Source organism: Aulonocara sp. 'chitande type north' Nkhata Bay, linkage group LG7 (assembly GCF_057382095.1).
Source record: "Aulonocara sp. 'chitande type north' Nkhata Bay isolate Kocher_YH1m ecotype deep benthic linkage group LG7, A_spYH_male_GT1.1, whole genome shotgun sequence".
NCBI lineage: Eukaryota > Metazoa > Chordata > Actinopteri > Cichliformes > Cichlidae > Aulonocara > Aulonocara sp. 'chitande type north' Nkhata Bay.
This window is the reverse complement of record NC_141350.1, coordinates 58,362,344-58,378,806: the sequence shown is the minus strand read 5'-3', so window position 1 is coordinate 58,378,806 and position 16,463 is coordinate 58,362,344. Positions and strand designations below refer to the sequence as shown.

At 39.8% G+C, this 16,463-nt stretch overlaps 2 protein-coding genes across 2 annotated transcripts in view; one reads left to right on the top strand and one right to left on the bottom strand.

Moving 5' to 3' along the window:
- The first annotated feature begins 3,980 nt into the window (after positions 1-3,980).
- The window catches only part of LOC147326392 (carnitine O-acetyltransferase-like), a 29,062-nt gene continuing 16,579 nt past the window's right edge, over positions 3,981-16,463 (top strand). The window contains exons 1-6 of the mRNA XM_086301624.1: positions 3,981-4,614; positions 6,128-6,246; positions 6,400-6,453; positions 7,184-7,349; positions 8,411-8,585; positions 10,122-10,300. Of these exons, the coding sequence (XP_086157750.1) occupies positions 4,324-4,614; positions 6,128-6,246; positions 6,400-6,453; positions 7,184-7,349; positions 8,411-8,585; positions 10,122-10,300 (984 nt within the window). The 5' untranslated portion in view covers positions 3,981-4,323. The remainder of the gene's footprint in view (positions 4,615-6,127; positions 6,247-6,399; positions 6,454-7,183; positions 7,350-8,410; positions 8,586-10,121; positions 10,301-16,463) is intronic.
- Positions 10,456-14,576, bottom strand: LOC147326393 (uncharacterized). Its single transcript, XM_086302386.1, has 3 exons — positions 14,330-14,576; positions 10,752-13,776; positions 10,456-10,642 (listed from the first exon to the last, which is right to left on the bottom strand). Exons 1-3 carry the CDS (start codon positions 14,574-14,576, stop codon positions 10,600-10,602), a joined length of 3,315 nt encoding a protein of 1,104 aa, XP_086158512.1. The 3' UTR covers positions 10,456-10,599.

Here is a 16,463-nt window from a genome sequence, read left to right as displayed (position 1 = left end):
ATTAACTTAAATGAAAATGTTGATTTTAATGCTATTTGCGCTAAATAACCAGATTAATGATTTTCTGCATTATTGACTGTGCCCTTTTGGCAACAGTGTTGCATTTTCCAGTTATCTTTTTTATGTTCTTTATAGATCCTATACAATTTTATCATCATGTCATAATGTCTGTGACGAGAATAGGTGTCATTCATAGGGATCATTTAGTGTGGAATAAAAGTCACATGATCCATGAAACGCCCCTCTTAGATAGGCCAGATGCTGCTAAAACCATCCATTTCACGTGGGTTACCTTACTGAGTTAACTTAACCAGCTCGTGGAAGTTTGCTATTGGTGTAAACCCCACAAGTGGAAAATTCCTATTGGTGGAACATCGCTAAGAAGAGCCATTAGTTCTAGGGCCTGTTTAACTCTGACTATTTAAGTCCCTGCTCTTCTCTCTTGGCTTGTACTGCAAGGCGTCTTAAAGTAAGTTAAAAAAACAAAACAAAACCAACAACTATATATTAATTTAATTTTGGCTGTACCTGTTCTTCTGTTTAAACACTTGCTGTTTCACCCACGGGGCAGTACAATATGACATCATCCCCACCCATGTCGGTAACAAACTGATAGATTCTCAGATGCACGCAAGTAAGGGAACAGTCTCTTCAAGAATTGAAGAATTTTGAAGCTTGTCCACCACCAGATGGGGCATGCTAAATCTGAATATAGCATTGCTTTATGTATCTCAGTAACATTAGAAACTTGCATTAAAAAAAAACAAAACAAAAAAAACATTAAATCCGGAGAACCTGTCACACTCGTATTTGTCCTGTTTATTTAGGTAAAGCATTCGTGTGAGTGTTGGGAGCAAAGTTCTTCGTTTGCGAACACCTCATCGTCTTATTTTACGCTGGCGTCATTCTGTGGAAATATGATACTGAGATTCTGCACCAGAACTGTGGTAAGAAATATCCTTTCATTTAACTCCGTGGTTCCCAAACTTTTTTTTGCTGGGCCCCCCTTTGTTTTACAAGAAAAATGTTCGCGCGCCCCCCACGTGCACGCGTACGCACACATCCTCCAACCACACACACCCATATTTTGCTCCATTGCGGTTTATTTCACACCTCAAACATTTAGTAAACAATTAAGCAAATACAAGTAATCTGCGATAAATTACAGGTAGTAAGAAAATAAACTAACTCTTTTACGCTGCGTCTGCACCTACACGGGTATTTTTGAAAACGCAGCTGTTTCATCCACACGTAAACGGCGTTTCGAATCACCGAAAACTGAGATTTTTTTTAAAAACTCCTTTTTTATGTTTACGTGTGGACGAGGAATACAGAGCTGGTCACGCAACGTCAAAGGTATGTGCCTTTTTTCATGTCAGCTGTGCGCCACGTTATTGTTTACATGAGATGAATTGCAGAATGGCAGATAGAGACAAAATACTGTTAATCTGACTATCTGCAGGTTTTACACGCTTACATGGGGGAGACCGGGGATAGTTGTAACATTTTTGACATTTCTGTCTGTAAATTGGAGCTCTTTTAAGGTAGTGGATTCAAAATGTAATGCAAAGTATTTACATGTCTCTGCTATTAAATAGTTCAGCACAATTACCCATTGCATGGTATGGCCTCAAACACAAAGAGTGAAATGTTACAATTAACCCCATAGTCTGGGTTAGTTGTAAACATATCCTGGGGTGAAATGTAACACAATGAAATAAGGGTACTAACAAAACATTAACATGCAATCTTTGTTTATTCAACACGTGTGTGTGTGTGTGTGTGTGTGTGTGTGTGTGTGTGTGTGTGTAGCTTTGCAACATATTCCAACCCCCCAAAAAAGACAAGTTATGGAATTTTCTGCAACTGAATATTTCATTAATTTTGGTTGGTCTTCCTTGAGTTTGGCCTCATTGGCTCAGTGGGCATTATAACCTGCAACTCTTGCACCAATTTTGAAAATAACAATGAAGCTGAAAAAATGTAGTTGTTCACCAGCATCGCAATTCCATTACTTTTTATCATGGCTTACCTTGGTGTGGTTTGCAGAGTGCTTCAGAAAGATGAGGAAATCTGTTTCTTGCACCCATCCTGATTTATTTCCACTACCAGTACTTCCTACTCTTCCATCTCTGACACAGAGGTCTGCATAATGTATGTGTGGGAACACAAACAGTGGAGGAATTGTGTTGCCAATGGCATTAACCGCATATACAAATGCGACCAGTGAACCTCTCTCTGCTGATGTCGTTGCCCCAACTTGTTTAATATAAGTTAAAGTAATAGTGTGGTAAGTTGCAACATCTGCATTATTGTTACAACTAACCCAGACTGTTGCTGTTACAACTGACCCAGAACTCCTATAGCCATGAACTAGCTAACATTACAGCCAACGGCTAAAACATTAGCACTAAAGACCTACACAGAATATATCCCCATAGACATACAAATAACATAATTTAAGTTTGATGAGTTTAACTGCAAAGCAGATAATGTTATTACAAATTGAAATAAAGTAGAAAAACTTACTTTTTGGCATACAAATTACTTTTTTCATGTTAAATTGTCTGTGTTTGACAAAATGTGCTGATTTTTCACATGTAATAGCGGAACTGAATTGGGCATGTATAGGATGAGTCACATCATTTGAAACTTAGCCCTGATTGGAGAAATTGGAAGTGTTTCAACTGACCCACGTTACAACTATCCCCGGTCTCCCCTATACTATGTGTATCTCCAAAATGACAGGAGTAGTTAGGCATTACAAGAAGTGTTTGTGAACTAAAAATCAAGAATGTGGGATACTGTTTGTCCGTGATTTAAACAGCCCAGCGCTGCTCCCTACGAAGGGAAAACAAATTCTGCAGGGGAGACCTACCTCGGCACTTGTGCAGGTGAAGCCAAAGGGAAGATATGCTTCACCATATTTTCTAGTCTTTGGCTTAGAATGAAGTTGGTTTGGAAACATATTCAGCTATGCTTCATCTCCTGCTTTGCATTTGTGTAGGCTCCAGTGCTAGCAGTGTCCAAGCGTTTTGCCCCCCCCCCCCTTTCATCCCATCATTTCCCAGCTCATCACATCTGGATCTGTTCATAGCACCTTAGTTTACATTTTTGATCTGTATTCCTTATTTAAAATGTCTCATCTTCCAAAAATATACTGAAATACCCAAAATGAAAGGTTAGTTAAATGTGAAACGTTGGCTGTGAGGAAGCCATCATCGATCAGTAAAGGCTGATATTAGATAAACAAACATAATGAATGGTCATAAACCTTAGCAAAGAGTTTTTATTATTATTCTTAAATAAAAAGGGCAAATCCACTCTTGAGTCTGTTACTATATGGGTGACTAATATCAGAGGTCCATCAGTAAATTGTCTGATTTGTACCAGAATCTTTTTCATACGTTTTGTCTCTCTCAGGTTACAGATGAATAATTAGATTTAAAATCATAATAAAAGTGCTCATTTGAAGTACGCAAAAGCTGGAGACAATCCCAGCTGTACTTTTCTGCATAAGTAATAAATGGGTACAGGCCACCAGTCTGTCACAGACTGACAGCCATTCCATCCTATGACCAATTTAGAATCTCCAGTTAACCTAACCCTAACAACTGCATGTCTTTGGGATGTGGGAGGAAGCCACAGTACCCAAAGAAATCCCACACAGACATGAGGAGAACATGCTAACTCCACACAGAAAGCCGCTAGCTAGATGTTGGATTTAAACCCAGAACCTTATCGCTATAAATGGTAAATGGACTGATTCTTATATAGCACTTTTCCGTTCTACTTCAGCACTCAAAGTGCTTTATACAACATCACCCATTTGCACCCATTCCAACAGTACTTTTTTTTTTCTAAATTTAAATATACACCAAAGTGCTTTGTATCCAACATTTGCACACATTTATACTCATCATTTCTTCTTCAAATTAATGACTAATCTTTAAAGTCTGGTCTCTTTTCCCCATTGGATATGAATATTGTATCAGTACCTCAGCAAATGAATAATCAATCATGTTTCATCATACTTTATCTACTCTTTGGAGATTAAGGAAGTTAGATGATGTTTTAGATCATTTATGCAGAAAAGTACAAAACTTTAAAGTGTTAGTTTTTCTTTCTTTCTCAGCACTCTCAGTTAATGCTAGCATAATGCTCATTTTACTGTCTTTTTTTTTTTTTTTTTTTTTTTTTTTTAAGTCTTAGTTTTATTTCAATCCATATATTGTTTCACTGGCTGTTGACCAGCCAGACTGTTCTCTTATTACTCATGTTGTTCTTCTTCACCTCAGTAGTTCTTGTAATTATCAGGTAAAGATGGGCATGGTGAAACCCTGTGCCTTAGTCAGTTCCTGCCATTTGATGAAGCCTGTATCAAGGACTTGGGTTAATGGCAGATGCCTGACCTACCAACAAGCCCTGCCAACTCAGCCAGTGCCCACACTTCAGCATACCTGTGAGCACTACCTCATACTCCTGGAGCCCTTTGTGGAGGTGGATGAGCTGAAGAGAACAAAACAGCTGGTTCAAGAATTCCTGAAACCAGGAGGCGTTGGAGAAAAACTGCAGAAAGGCCTAGAAAAGAAGGCTCTCAATACTGACAACTGGGTAAGCCTAACAGCAGCACTGAAGGGGAGCTTATAGGTGCGATTGTTATGAAAGCTCACAGGGAGCTCTGAGCCTCTTATTCCTTTAGCTTTAAGTAGTGACTTAATTAATTTATCCACATCTTCAAAACTTGACTTGTTTGTTTTTTTTGAAATTTGATCATTGTTAACAAGCTTTCAAGCTGGTAAAATTAAACTCTTACTGAAAAAGCCCTTACCTGGTCCTATCTTAGCTAAATGTACACAAATTTCTAATCTTTTTCATTTAATAATTCTCGGTTCTTATCAAGACTGCTGAGGAGTGATAAACTAAGTTTTCATTGGTTCTCACAATGAACTTGTCTTTGTGTTTGTCCTACTAGACCTGAGTGCAACATTAAACAACGCTGACCATAGCATTTTACTAGAGAGAGCAGAAGCCTTCATTGGTATTAAAGTAATGCACTGATTTAACAGTGGACCACTGTGACTGTTAGGGTACCTGGGTCGTTGAGCCAGTGGTTTCAGTTTTGTACCTTTTTTATTGGTGTTCTTATCTTAGTTTGTTTTTGTGAAGGTTTTAGTTTCTGTTTTGCATTTCCAATTTTTCCCCAGTTCTTCTTGATGTTTGATTATGTAGTTCTCAGGTGTGGGTTTCCATGCTCCCTCTATTCTGTGTCCAGTCAGTGTCTGTGTCTGCCCTGTTCCCACATCTCTGTTACAGTGCCTGCTTGTGAGTCTGTGTCTATAAGTTCAGTCTGTTTCCTGTTTTATTTTGAAGGTCCATGTCTTATGTTAATGTATCTGGTTTTGCTTCCCCTGTTTCATTAGGCCTGATTTGCCCCTGATTTGCCCCAGCTGTGTTTCCCTCCTGTTACTCATTCCCTGATTGCTCCCTCTGTGCCCTGTGTTTCTCTGTCTCTGTGTCGTGATCTACCCTTATCTAGCTGTGTGGTCTGTCTGCATAAGTTTACCTTGGAGTCTCAGTTTTGTTACTTTTTGGAGTTCAGCATTAAATGGTAAATGGCCTGCATTTGTATAGTGCTTTACTAGTCTCCAAGGACCTCAAAGCGCTTTACACATTCAGTCATCCACCCATTCACACACTGGTGATGGCACTGACATTAAAGCTGTATTTAAGTTCACCCTTTGTCTCTGACTGTCTGCACTTTGGGTCCTTTTCCTACCTGCACACAGCCTTCACATAACAGTCACTCTGTCTCCTGTCTGTTAGTCAACCTGGCTATATACATTTAAGTACCTCAAGTTGTATTCTCAAAATTCACAATACTCACTATAGAACCCTCCTTTTTTTTTTTTTTTTTTATTATTATTATAAATTATGACTTGATGTCAGTGATATAGATCTTCATAAATTGCAGCATAAATAGATCAACAGATACACTAGTTGAGTATTAGCAAGTTCTCAATAAAAGTGCAGATGTTATCAACTACATTTAACTTATTGTTGCACAAACACAATCCTGAATTTTCTGGATGGACTGTAATACATTCTTGCACTTATCTGTGTTTAGTTAGCAGACTATATGGTGCAGACTGACTATCTTGACAACCGTCTGCCTGTGGTGGCTTATTCAAATATCAGTGGTTCCTTTCCCCGAATGGACTTCAGGGATAAGCAGGGACAAATAAGGTGAACTATATAACTGTATACTGCATTGTGAAGGGGGGGGACAATAGATTCTGAAGGTCTGACTCTTGGCCGTTTCTGATTGCTATATTAGGGACGTTGTATTATGTCAATGCCATGCAAATGTTTAACTAAATAATCATGTTCTCTGCCTAGGTGTGCTGCCAAAGTGATAAGAGCTATTTTGGACTTCAAGACTATGATTGACAAGTGAGTATTATCAGCTCAAGTAAAAAAAAAAAAATGTAAAAGCTTAGAAAGTGGCAGGTATAGACAGTTATTATTTAAAATTCAATATTCTGTGATTACCTCCTGTCAAGAGAATGGTGCTAACGGGATCTGGGTTTACTGTATCACTACAGTATAGTCATTTGGGTTTCCAACCTCCAACCAGGACTGATAACATTTGAAATGTCCATTGTTTTCCTTGTGTGGGGAAATGCACATTACATGGTCAAAACTTTTTTTTTTCTTCTTCTTTTCTTAGCTTAGCTACCTTGCTATTAATTCCTAATCACATTTTAATTTGTTTTCTCAAAGTTGGTGTGAAATATCAAAAGCTGTGGAAAGCAAACTTGCAAACAAAACAAATACACATACACCATGCTAATGTACTTGTACTTGCACTTGTTATTTGAAATGGCTTTGAGGGTTGTGTATCTGTCTGTCTGTCTGTCTGTCTGGAAATGAGTAATTGTGAGTTCCAGGTATACCATAAACACATCATGTGATCATATCCTGGAAGTTTCAGGTCATTGCAGTATAAAATTGTTGGCATTTCCCTTATAAGGCTGATACTGATTTTTACTGTTTAGTATTATTCCCACACATAAAAATAAGTCCTTGTTTCTTATGTGGCTGAGGTTTAACTTTAATCAAAGTGCCATAGCTTCAGACATGAACAGTAAGAAATTGTTGACACAGGCATCATGTTTAACAGTGAGACGATACCAGTTGATTACCTGAGAGGAAAACCCCTGTGTATGAACCAGTATTCCCAATTGCTATCATCATGCCGTATTCCGGGCCTGGAGATGGACTCTGTTGTGTTCCATGGCAAGACTTCTTACCCTTCCAGATACATTACATTGGCTTATAACAGTCAGGTGAGGAGCACATCATCACACACTTGTCTGACATTCTGGGACTGTATTCATCCATTTACAAAGAATGGTGTTATAATGCATCTTAGTAGAAAAAGTGAAGGTGAAGATCAAATTATCAAGCAGTTTAAAAGGTGTAGAATGCACAGTTTTCACTGTGCTAACTGCAACTGCATCTTCCACAATCCACAAATCATACTTCTCCAATATTGTTGAGATTCAGCCCTCAACATAAATGGTAATATGTATATCACAGGCACTAGAGACAAGGATTTTCAGGAACTCTGCCAATTCATTTATATTATAAATCATTTTATGGGGGAAGTCAATTCTGGAGCCTTTCACAGCTGACTTTGGGTGTGCGGTAGGAACATCAGTCCACAGTGTGCACCAGTGTTCACATTTGCACAAAAACTTCCACAGGCTCCTGGTAAGGGCATTATACTATGAACGAGTGGAGATTTAATTTTATTTTTTTTGTATTAACAACAGTTCTTATAGCACAAAATTACAAATAAAGTTGGGCTAAAAACAAAAACATCAGACTGACATCATGTAGATGAGAAGTTCAAATTGCTTTAATAAATAATGTTATTATACAGCTTTACAGAAATCGATAGGAAAAAATTCCTGAATAATCCTTTATGGCAGCGAGGCTGAATCCATCAGAGGGTGAAGGAGCTCTGCTGCCTCAGAAGTGTGGACTTGAGTGGGAGTAATGTCCATGCTGTAGAGCAGTTTGTCTGTACCTCATTTCTGACCAATGATGCTTCCAGCCTTGAGGATCAGTTTGATCCTTCTGGCACTGATGCTGCAGATTAGCAAAAGCCCCAGACTGCATGGGATGGTGATCATGGCAAAAGGTTTCTTTGCTCACACTGGTAATAAGTGTAAATAAAAATTAAACTCTGTGCTAAATGGATCTATGTCAGATGATGCACATCCAAATTTCTGAAGGAATGTTTTACAACCAGTTATTTAATTCTCTTATGGTGAGAAAGTTCACTCTCTCATACACTCCCTTCCAATAAGGAGCCTTGCTTTTGTGTGTGTCCTTGCTTCAGTTCTTTATGGTGGATGTCTACAATAGTGATGGGACTCCTTTGACTGTGCACCAGCTTTGTGTTCAGCTGGAGAGAATATGCAGCTCTTCGCTGGAGACCAGCACAGAGCCTGTTGGCATCCTCACCTCCTTAAATCGTGACTCCTGGAGCAAATGCTATGACAGATTGATCCAAGGTGAGCACAATTATGCTTTTGTACAGTTGTAAAGAAGCTAATGTATATGTAAGGGGGATTAACTGGGAAATGCTGTAATGCAAGCGCTAAACTGATGTTAAAACTAAACAACGTAATACTTGATCATAAGAGGCCAGGTAAAATTGGAATTTCTCCATGTAAGAAAGTTATATTAAGTAGTCAGTGAAAATCAAACTGCTTTATTGAATCTCTGGAAAAACCCTGTTCATCTCATAGCATAGCTTTATTTTATTTTTATTTATTTTTTTCATTTAAAAAATAAAAGGTAGAAAAGAGCATGTGGAATAAGAGTTGCCGCTATGAGTGTTCATTAATTTGACGAAGGGTGATGTTTTCATAATAAGGGTATAATGGGCACCAGTGGATTCCACTAAACTGAGCTCAGTAAACTCTGTCCTGTTTTTCTGAGTGTTTACAGCCAAACCTCACACATTGCCGTTCTGTAATAATACTAGGAATTTATTGAAACAGAGCAGAACTGGACTTAACGGAGCATAGGAATGTTTATATAAATTGGCCAAAATGCAGCTGTTAATGGGACTGTGCTACTACTAAACGGTATGTTGTGTTAGTCATATGCACAGTATTCCCACTCTTATGCTTTCCTCCTTAGACATTTGAGATCATTTATTCCATCAACTGTTTTTGTATTGTTACAATTGATTTCAAGGTGTAATGCAAAGAGTAGAGGGGATGTTTTTAAACCTACTTTGAACACTAAAAAGTAATTTAGCAGACGTGGGGGAAATTGGACAGAGGCAGGAAAATCAACCTCCTCCTCCCCAGCAAATAGAACCTTGAGTTTCACACACTGCAAAAAACCCCAAAGTGATGCATGCATTTATGAAACTGGCATTGTAACACTATCTTGTCACACAGACTGCTTAGTATCTGATGGTTAATGCAAACAAATGGCATTTAAGTGACCCCTTACAATCAACTGACTCAATCTTTTATTTATTTTATCCTAGTTTTATCACCATCTTGACACACCCAAAGTCCGTTTGAAGATGCGAGTGGTCCTTGCGGCCTGGTCCTTGTAATCAAAACGACTGTTTTAGAGGAAAAGGGATCAAAAGTTTATTCCATATGGTTGTAATTCTTTTGGTCACTCAATTGTCTCGGTATTAAATACTAGTGAATAAAAGTAAAGTCAGCATTATCACAGGGGAAATGGCGGTGATAATCTGGGTGACAGACACCAAGAATCCCCTGAAAAGCAGAAGTGCTGGGACAGGGGGACAGAGACAAGGTAACAGTGCATTTGAGAGGACCCTTGTATTAAAATGGCGTTTCCCTATATGAACAACATAATAAAGCTCTGGTTAATTCAGTTTCTATTGACTAGCATATACTGCAACATTTGGTCAACAACAATGAATTATTTTTTTTATTATTATTATCAATGGTAATATACAAGTTATGCAATAACTTCTAAACGTGTAAGTAGGCATAAGTATTTGACTGAATATGAATGGGTATCATGTATGCTTTGTCTGTTGCATTTGTGTCCAGATAAGCCCAACAAAGAAGCGCTGTCAGCTATCCAGAGGAGCATCTGTGTAGTATGTCTGGATAAAGCCATGCCTCAAGTGCCCGATGACATGTACTCCAGAGGTAATGTCCTCCAGATGATGCATGGAGGAGGCAGCCAGTGGAACAGTGCCAACCGCTGGTTTGATAAATCAGTACAGGTGATTTGAATCATAGTAGATAAACTTCATTTGTATAAAAATGGTTTGGTGTTGTGATGGACCGAGTTGAAGAACAGGAGGAGCCCAGGAATTATTAGAAAAATATAGTTTCCATTTATTTAACCCCCAAAAATTCCAAGTTCCACTGAAAACAACAACATCATCAAGGTACGCACAGGTGAATGCTGAGAGCCCACAGAGTACCTTATCCATTAGCCTTTGAAATGTTGCTGGGGCCCCATGCAAACCAAATGGCAAGACTGTGAACTCGAACAATCCCCACGGAGTACGGAATGCTGTCAACTCTTGAGACTGCTTAGTGAGAGGTACTTGCCAGTATCCCTTGGAGAGATCAATGGTCGTTAGATATTTTGCCTTCCCCAAACGCTCAATGAGATCGTCAATGCGTGGCATTGGGTAAGAGTCAAATTTTGATATGGAATTGAGATACCTGAAGTCGATGCAGAAACGTATCGTGCTATCCTTTTTCGGAGCCAACACAACAGGGTTGCACCACTCACTTGTTGAAGGTTGGATGATTCCAAGAGACAGCATGAGGTCCACCTCCTCCTTTAACTCCACCAGGAAGCGTTCCGGTATCCTGTAACTCATACGCTTCACAGCTGCATCAGGTTTTAAAACAATGTCATGCTCCACCAGACTCGTGCGACCTGGGTACTTTTGAAATATGTCTGAATTAATCAGAGGCGTTACCTGAGACTGTTGCTCACTGGTGAGATGGCTCAGGTCCAGGACAGAGACTGTTACTGAAGGCAAGTAGTCATTAACTTCTTCCTCCTCATCCACGCTGTGAATAAGCAAACCCTCTGTTTTATTCTCAGTGCGTGGAATCCATTCCTTAAGAAGGTTAACATGGAGCACTCTACTCCCTCGCTGGAGACCTGGTGTAGAAACTTTGTAGGTAGTAGGTCCAAGTTTCTTCTGTACTTCAAAGGGTCCCTGCCACTTTGCCAGCAACTTGCTGTCAGAAGTTGGCAACATTACCAAAACCTTCTGGCCAGGGACAAAACTCCTGTGGCGAGCTTTTTTTATCAAAGTCTTTTGTTGCCTCTGAGCAGCTGCCATATGGCTCTGAGCCAGTTCACTCATCTGCTGAAGCTTTTCTCTCATATGAATAACATATGAAATAACATTGACTGATTCCTCTTTACCTTGCTCTCCCTCCCATGAGTCCTTTAGCAGGGTCAATGGGCCTCTCACCTCATGGCCATAAAGAAGCTCAAATGGGGAGAAGCCAGTGGAAGCTTGAGGAACTTCCCTGTAGGCAAAAAGGAGGTATGGCAGCCACTGGTCCCAATCAGACCCTGTATCATTGACAAACTTTCGGAGCATTTGTTTGAGAGTTTGGTTGAAGCGCTCCGTCAGTCCATCTGTCTGTGGGTGATAAGGGGTTGTCCGCACACTCCTGATGCCTAACAGCTTATAGACCTCTTTCAACAGTGTGGACATAAAATTAGTGCCCTGGTCAGTTAAAATCTCCTGTGGGAATCCAACCCTTGAGAACAGTTGAATCAATGAGGAAGCTACAGTTTTTGCTTTAACAGTTTTTAATGGAAAGACTTCAGGATACCTCGTAGCATAGTCTGTAATGACTAGCATAAAGCGATTTCCAGATTTACTTTTTTCTACCGGACCAACTACGTCCATGCCAAGACGCTGAAATGGTATACCGATGATTGGGAGAGGTTGGAGTGGTGCTTTGGTGGGGACCCTAATTGAAGTCTTCTGACATTGAGGACAACTCCTGCAAAACATAGCAACATCTGAGCGCAAGCCAGGCCAGAAAAAGTATCGCTTGATGCGAGCGGTGGTCTTATGCTTCCCCAGGTGGCCAGCCCAGGGAATGGAGTGCCCCAAAGTAAGCACTGTTTCACAGGCTACTTTAGGTACCACTAACTGTTTAACCTGGCCGTGCTGGTGGTATAAAATGCCATCTTGCAGAATGTACAGCTCTTTATTTGTGTCAGATTCAACAGAGTCCTTTTCCTTAGCCCTCAGCAACATGGCAGACAAAGTTGGATCAACCTGCTGCATTTGTCTGATGTTCGTAGGTACTGAAAAACCTAAAGGCATATCTGGAGCAGCCTGAACTGATGTCTTTCCAACAGTGTGTTGAAATTTTTCACGTCTTCTTTGACTGCGTGGCTTCCGAGACTTCCCGGGATCTGTCTCTAGTTCAGCCTCAAAGAAGGGTAAAGCACTGAGGGTTGCATAATGCTCATCCTGATTTTTAGTTTGAGCCCTTGTTATAGCAACATTGCACTCTTGCACTTCTCTCAACAAAACATAGATGACTGGCAGATCCTCCCCAAGAACTACAGGATAGGGCAGATTATCAGCTACACCAACCTTTAACAGATAGGGTGTCCCCTGCACTTCAATAAACAGATCAGCAGTAGGGTATGGTCTTTCATCACCATGTATACAGCAAACTGATATGGTTTCAGAGGGGCATGTGTAATCGTTTGACACATATTTCCTGTGTACCAGAGTCTGTGTGCTGCCAGTATCTATTAAAGCATTAATTTCTTGTCCATTAATCTTAACTGTGGTGATTTTATTTGACTGCTTTCTCTCAGATTTAATATCCACATTCTGATGAGGCACGAAACACATCTGAGATAATTTTCTTTGATTATTAGGACACATGGGCTTAGTGTGACCTTCCTGTCCACAAAGGTAGCACACTGGTGGCCTTTTACCTGGCTTCGAGGTATTCAGGGGCTGCTTTTCCCTTGTAAAGGGCTTACCCACACCCGTCGCTGACCTCTGAGGATGCTGAGGGGGTTGCGACGGACGTGAATCTCTGGCAGCCTTCCATGCACTGTTGCTCCATGGCTGACTCTTACTTCGGGCAGCTACAAACACATCAGCCAGGGTGGCAGCCTCTGCAGCAGACTTTGGATTATGCTCCTTAATCCAGACCTGAAGCTCAGGACACAGCATTCTTAAAAACTGCTCCAAGATAATAATTTCACCAACTTCTTTTACAGTTCTGTTTTTCGGCTGAATCCATTTTTCATAAAGTTCTTTCAGTCTTGCATACAGTTCCTTGGGACTCTCATCAAAAACTTCAAGACAACGAAATCTTTGCCTGTATGTTTCTGGGTTTATATCATATTTTTGCAAAATGGCAGCTTTTACCTTGTCATATTGCAGTGAATCGTCCACATCCATATTAACATAGGCACTTCGAGCCTTACCAGTAAGAAGAGGAATGAGGTGAAAAATCCAGTCTGACTCTGGCCAACGACAAGCAGCTGCAATTCTCTCAAAAGTGGTCAGAAAATGTTCAACATCATCTTCAACAGCTAGTTTCTCCAGTTTAGGATGATGAATATGCACAGACTGACCTGTTAATATGGAGGCTGAGCCAGAACCCTCATGCTGAGATGTTGCTTGTGTCTGATAATCAGCTGGAGTTTCAACAGACTCTGGATCAGTTGATGTGGGCTCTGGAAGTAAGATAAGATAAGATAAGATAACTCTTTATTGTCATTGCACAGTCATACATAGTACAGTAGTACAATGAAATTGGAAAAACTGTCCTATGTCGGCACTACATATAACACAACACGACACGATATGACACATCACAACGTAACAAACAACACAACACAGTATATTAACTTAGTATAAAAAAGAAGAATAAGTGTATGTGTATTGCACACTGTTATTATTGCACATTAATTATTATTGCACCTTGTTATAAATATAAATATTATTGTTATCGTTTTAAACATTGTTACCTCCCCCTAAAAAGTCCAGGGAGGTATCCAGTCAGGTCAGCTATTTACATTGATCAGGGCTATTGCCCTGTTGTAAAAGCTGTCCTTGAGTCTATTTGTTCGGGACCTCAGCAGCCTGAACCTCCTGCCAGACGGCAGCAGCTTAAACACCCGGTGTCCTGGGTGTGTGCAGTCCCGTAGGATGCTGCGTGCCCTCTTGAGAGTGGGGTGGTTCTGGCCTGCACTTCCATTTGCAAAAGCCGAAACTGGTGTTGCAAACTCTTAAAACGCTGTTCTTGCAGTATAGCATCCTCTCTCTGCTTTTTATCTCGAACTTCCTGTTGTCCCATGAAAGCCTGAAGAATCCCAGCAATATCAAGGAGAGTTGGCTCCCTGGTATCCTCTCCTTCAGTGTCTCCAGCCACAACTGAAATTCCTTCTTCCATCTCCTTCTCCCTCTCTGGCTGCTGCAAGGCCTCTCTGGCCTCCATTTTATTTCCTCTCTTTGGGCGCACAGCATTCTGCATGGCTCAAAAAGTTTGTCAGGGGAGGAAAAAGGGCAGAAAAATGCAAAAAAAAAAAATCCTGTCTCCTCAACTGAAGGATCCCACTTCTGACACCACATGTGATGGACAGAGTTGAAGAACAGGAGGAGCCCAGGAATTATTAGAAAAATATAGTTTCCATTTATTTAACCCCCAAAAATTATATTTACAAGACTAATAAATGTTGAGCTCATAAAAGAGGTCAAAGAAACAAAACTGAACTCAGGCAAAGACTGCAACCTTAACAAACCAAATGACTGCCCAAACGTACATAATTGACCTAAACATGAAATGACATACAAGGGTATATATAATGGCTGATCAGACCATTGTGACACATGAGGGGTAACAAACAAAACACAATCATAAATCACAAACAGCAGTACAATCTAGTTTGTTAATAAACTAAACACTAAAGAAGAAAATCAAAAAACCCCATTAAACCCTAAACTCAAATATTTAATTAAATACAAATACTTTGTTTTTAAAGTAAAGAAAACACAAATTCCCCCTTCAGCAGGAAGTGGTGGTGTGGTCCAATTATCTTCCTTCATATTTAATGGTTTCAAACCCTGGCTACCATCTTTTGTCCGGCAACTCCCAGGGATGATGGCAGGTAAGAAATAAAAAGACAAAGGTTAGTCAGAAAGCAAAGAAATGAAGTAGTATGAATACATAAGTAAACTAAATGTGCGCGCTTACAAATAGAACAAATGTATCCAAACCAATCAATAAAGTTATTGGAAACTAAAATGTATTAATATGTTCAAATGAAGAATGAAAATACAAAAGTTACCGACTTTAGAGTGTGGCCATGGGTTTGGCCATCACAGGTGTAAAAAAAATAAATAAATAAATAAATAAATAAATAAATAAAATTTAATTAATTAAAAAAAATTCTAGAATCACTTATAAAGTATTTTAAAAATGTATATATAATTGGATACAAAATCACAGAAGTGAGTACAAAGAATATTCTAACAAATCATAAATTTTAACTTTAAAACCTTAGGTGCAACTAGGTTGAACGGTTAGTTGGTTTGTTGTTGTAATTGTCCTAAGTGCCGCATTCAGTACTGTGGACAATGATGTATTATTACAGTGACTAGAGCATGCAATAGGTATTGTTGAGAAATCAGTTTTACCCCGGTTCTTTTATTCGTCAAAACTTCCAGAGACGGCACCGGAACTCAGTAGCCATTTCACAAAACCTTTATTCATCTTTATTCATCTTCATTTAAGCATGCATCTTCTAGAAGGGAAGACGAGGCCGGTGTCCCTCTCCAAAATCTTCACCCCTTTGTTAGTTACAGCCAGATTTATAGAAGTGACCCCATCATAAAACCCCCTACGGTGTGCTGCAAACTCTGTCTGTGTCTATGTGCACGAGCACATGAATGCCTACATGTGCACGTTCCCGCGTGTCTATGTGAGTGCTCGTGTGTGACTGTGTACGCATACCTGTGTGTATGTGTGAGTGCACATGAGTGAGTGTGCGTGTGGATGTGTGTGCGTGACAGTTAAAACACTGTGGGTGTAGGTAACTCCCTAGAGGTCATAAAACCCCTCTGGGGAATTTCCACTCAGTGGGGGAGGTCTCCTACACTCTACTCCTAAGTTCACGACACAGTCAGCCTTTATTACTTTAAGGGCAGTGTCTCTACAATAGTTCTACATTATATTTTAACACATTTCTAAACTCTAAAATCAGCTAAACATTCTACAGTATCTAATAGACTTGTAGTCAAGACCGCCTAAACCAAGACAACACCAAGACTGGAGGGTATCGAGACCAAGACAAAGTTGAGATGAGACCAAGGCCGAGACAAAAGTCTTTGAACTACAGCCAGATGCTGCTTCGTTTACGGG

Coding starts and splice junctions, on each gene's coding strand:
- LOC147326393 (XM_086302386.1), bottom strand. CDS start 14,576: ATGCAGAATGCTGTGCGCCCAAAGAGAGGAAATAAAATGGAGGCCAGA. Junction 13,777..14,329: donor GCAAGAACAGCGTTTTAAGA/GTTTGCAACACC, acceptor TCTTACTTCCAG/AGCCCACATCAACTGATCCA. Junction 10,643..10,751: donor CGTTTCTGCATCGACTTCAG/GTATCTCAATTC, acceptor GATCTCTCCAAG/GGATACTGGCAAGTACCTCT.